This window comes from Saprolegnia diclina, assembly GCF_000281045.1.
Source record: "Saprolegnia diclina VS20 unplaced genomic scaffold supercont1.104, whole genome shotgun sequence".
NCBI classification, from domain to species: domain Eukaryota; phylum Oomycota; class Saprolegniomycetes; order Saprolegniales; family Saprolegniaceae; genus Saprolegnia; species Saprolegnia diclina.
The window spans coordinates 142,388-144,521 of NW_008246171.1; the positions used below are offsets into that span (position 1 = coordinate 142,388).

At 58.1% G+C, this 2,134-nt stretch overlaps 1 protein-coding gene across 1 annotated transcript; it reads right to left on the reverse strand.

The window, feature by feature from the left end:
* Window positions 1-1,016: 1,016 nt before the first annotated feature.
* SDRG_15888 (hypothetical protein) lies at window positions 1,017-2,113 on the reverse strand. The gene has a single exon (XM_008622074.1). The coding sequence runs from the start codon at window positions 2,080-2,082 to the stop codon at window positions 1,084-1,086; it is 999 nt and encodes a 332-aa protein (XP_008620296.1). The 5' UTR covers window positions 2,083-2,113; the 3' UTR covers window positions 1,017-1,083.
* Between the last annotated feature and the right edge of the window lie 21 nt (window positions 2,114-2,134).

Below are 2,134 nucleotides of genomic sequence, written 5' to 3' on the forward strand. Positions count from 1 at the left end.
GTGAAGAGGTAGATCTTGAGCGGCGGCAGAAGGTTTTGCATGAGCACGGCGAGGGCTTGCTGCAGGTAGAGTGCGAATGCGGGCACCGACATGGTGGCGATCGCCGGGCCGGGCGCCAACGCGGCGGAGGTCTCGTCTTCATCGTCCGAGATGTTGGTGATGCTGATGGCCGTGACGTCGGTCTCGAACTGGTAGTCGGCGCTGGGGTCTTCGAGCATGGGCGGTGTCGACATGATGTACGCCATGACCCGCAAAAACTATAGTGGGCGACGCAATTTGTCTGCAATCGCAAGCGGCACGGTTGATGATGGAGGCGCGCTGATTGACGAATATGTGACACAGATGTCAAATATTTCTGGTGGGATTGCACCGGCCGGCTAGGTTTAACGCGTTCTATTCACGTTAAACGTGATGAGCGAACCAATGTGCGCTGACGGTCTGCGTGGCCGTGCCACGGAGCCGCTCCAAGCGATAGCACACAATGCATTAAATATCTGTGCACAAGGAATACACGCGCCGTACGATGCCGCGTGTGATCCCATTGGACAATGTCGGCCCCCACCGCTTTTGTCGTACCTGTTTAAACGCGTTCAATACCGTCCGGCTTGTTTGACGAAACAACCCACCGCATTACAGCGTCGGTAAGGGCGCGGAAGGTTTGGCTAATGCGGTTGTTTTCGAAACAATGCACATGCATCTCAGTCTGCATGCAAAATCGAGCGCTCTCCGTCATCATTTTATTGCAGCCGCAACTCGGTCTCCACCGTAAAGGAACGCCATTGGTTCGACTGAGATTCGTTCTATGACGTGGCACTCTGAGACCCGTGTGACGAGGCAGGTGCGCATGATAACGATACGCAAATCAGTCCACCCCAGCCGCTCCAGTCCCATACTGACGTGGCAAAGAGAGTAGTCTTGAGATTGGTATCGAAGCCACAGAAAGGTGCTCACAGCGATGGAATGCGACGCCTGGTGGCACGGCGCAGGTTCGGTCACCGTAGAGCCAAGGTTTATCGCGTGATTTGCATGTCCGCAGTATATGCATTTGTGTTTAGTTTATTGGGAGGGCGTTAAATAGACAAGCTAGTACTTTTCGAGGGCTTGCTGCCACGAAAAGGTGACGAGCGCGACGTAACCAAGCACGACAAGCACACCCGCGACACGCGAGGCGCCGTGCGACTTCATCATGGCCAGTGGCGTCTTCTGCGACGGCAGCAGCACAAGCCAGATGAGGCCCACAACTTGGATCGAGAAGCCGATGATGTGCGGGTACGCGACTTGGTTGTGTGTGTGTGAGTCGTTCTTCATGCTCATGACGGCCGGGAACTCGTCGACGAGCGACGTGCGCACCTTGTTGGCGATCGGCACGTTGAGGTCGCGGATGGTGGCCCAGAGACCCGCAATGACGGCTTCGTAGCCGACGCCGGCCATCTCGACCATGGCAAAGCCCGTGACGAGGTTGGTAATGGCAACTGGAATGCCCGTGAGCAAGAAGAGCGCTGTGAAAACCCACGCGTTGCGCGAGACGTCGTAGATGACAAAGAACGTGGCGAGGGCCATGAGCACAATGTTGGAGACGGTCGTGACGGCGACGACGCGGCGCCAGTTCCACTGCAGCGCAAAGCGGCCATAGTGGATCGTCGCCGGCACGAAGAGCATGCGCGGCGTGATGTTGATCCAACCCATGTCGAGGTTGGTGACCCACGCGTAAATGGGGCTACCGGTGATCATGGCAAAGAGGTTGAACGCGAAGCGGAATGCGAGCAGCTGGAACACGACGCGACTCGTCAAGAGCGTCCAGAGCCCCGCCGACCAGGTGCGTAGGTCGTGCGACGCGCGCTTCTTGGAGTCGACAATGAGACCGAGGACGCATGTGAGGGCCGCCAGCGCCATGCCAACACCCATCCAGTACGGGACGTTGGGACCCGCGGAGAAGTCGTAGTTGCCACCGTACCGGGCGCCGTTGAGAAAAAACTGGTTGAAGAAGCGCGCCATGAGACCGCCCGACCCCATGAGCGCGTACATAATGGCTTGGATTTGACCGCGGGTCGCAAATGGCTCGCGCTGCGCGTACTCGACCATGAGCCCGTCGACGGAGGCGGTCACGATGACGACGCCGAGCGTGGCCACGAGC

Bases quoted from the DNA above. Each gene is read 5' to 3' on its own strand.
- SDRG_15888 (XM_008622074.1), bottom strand. From the start codon at position 2,082: ATGGTCGAGTACGCGCAGCGCGAGCCATTTGCGACCCGCGGTCAAATC.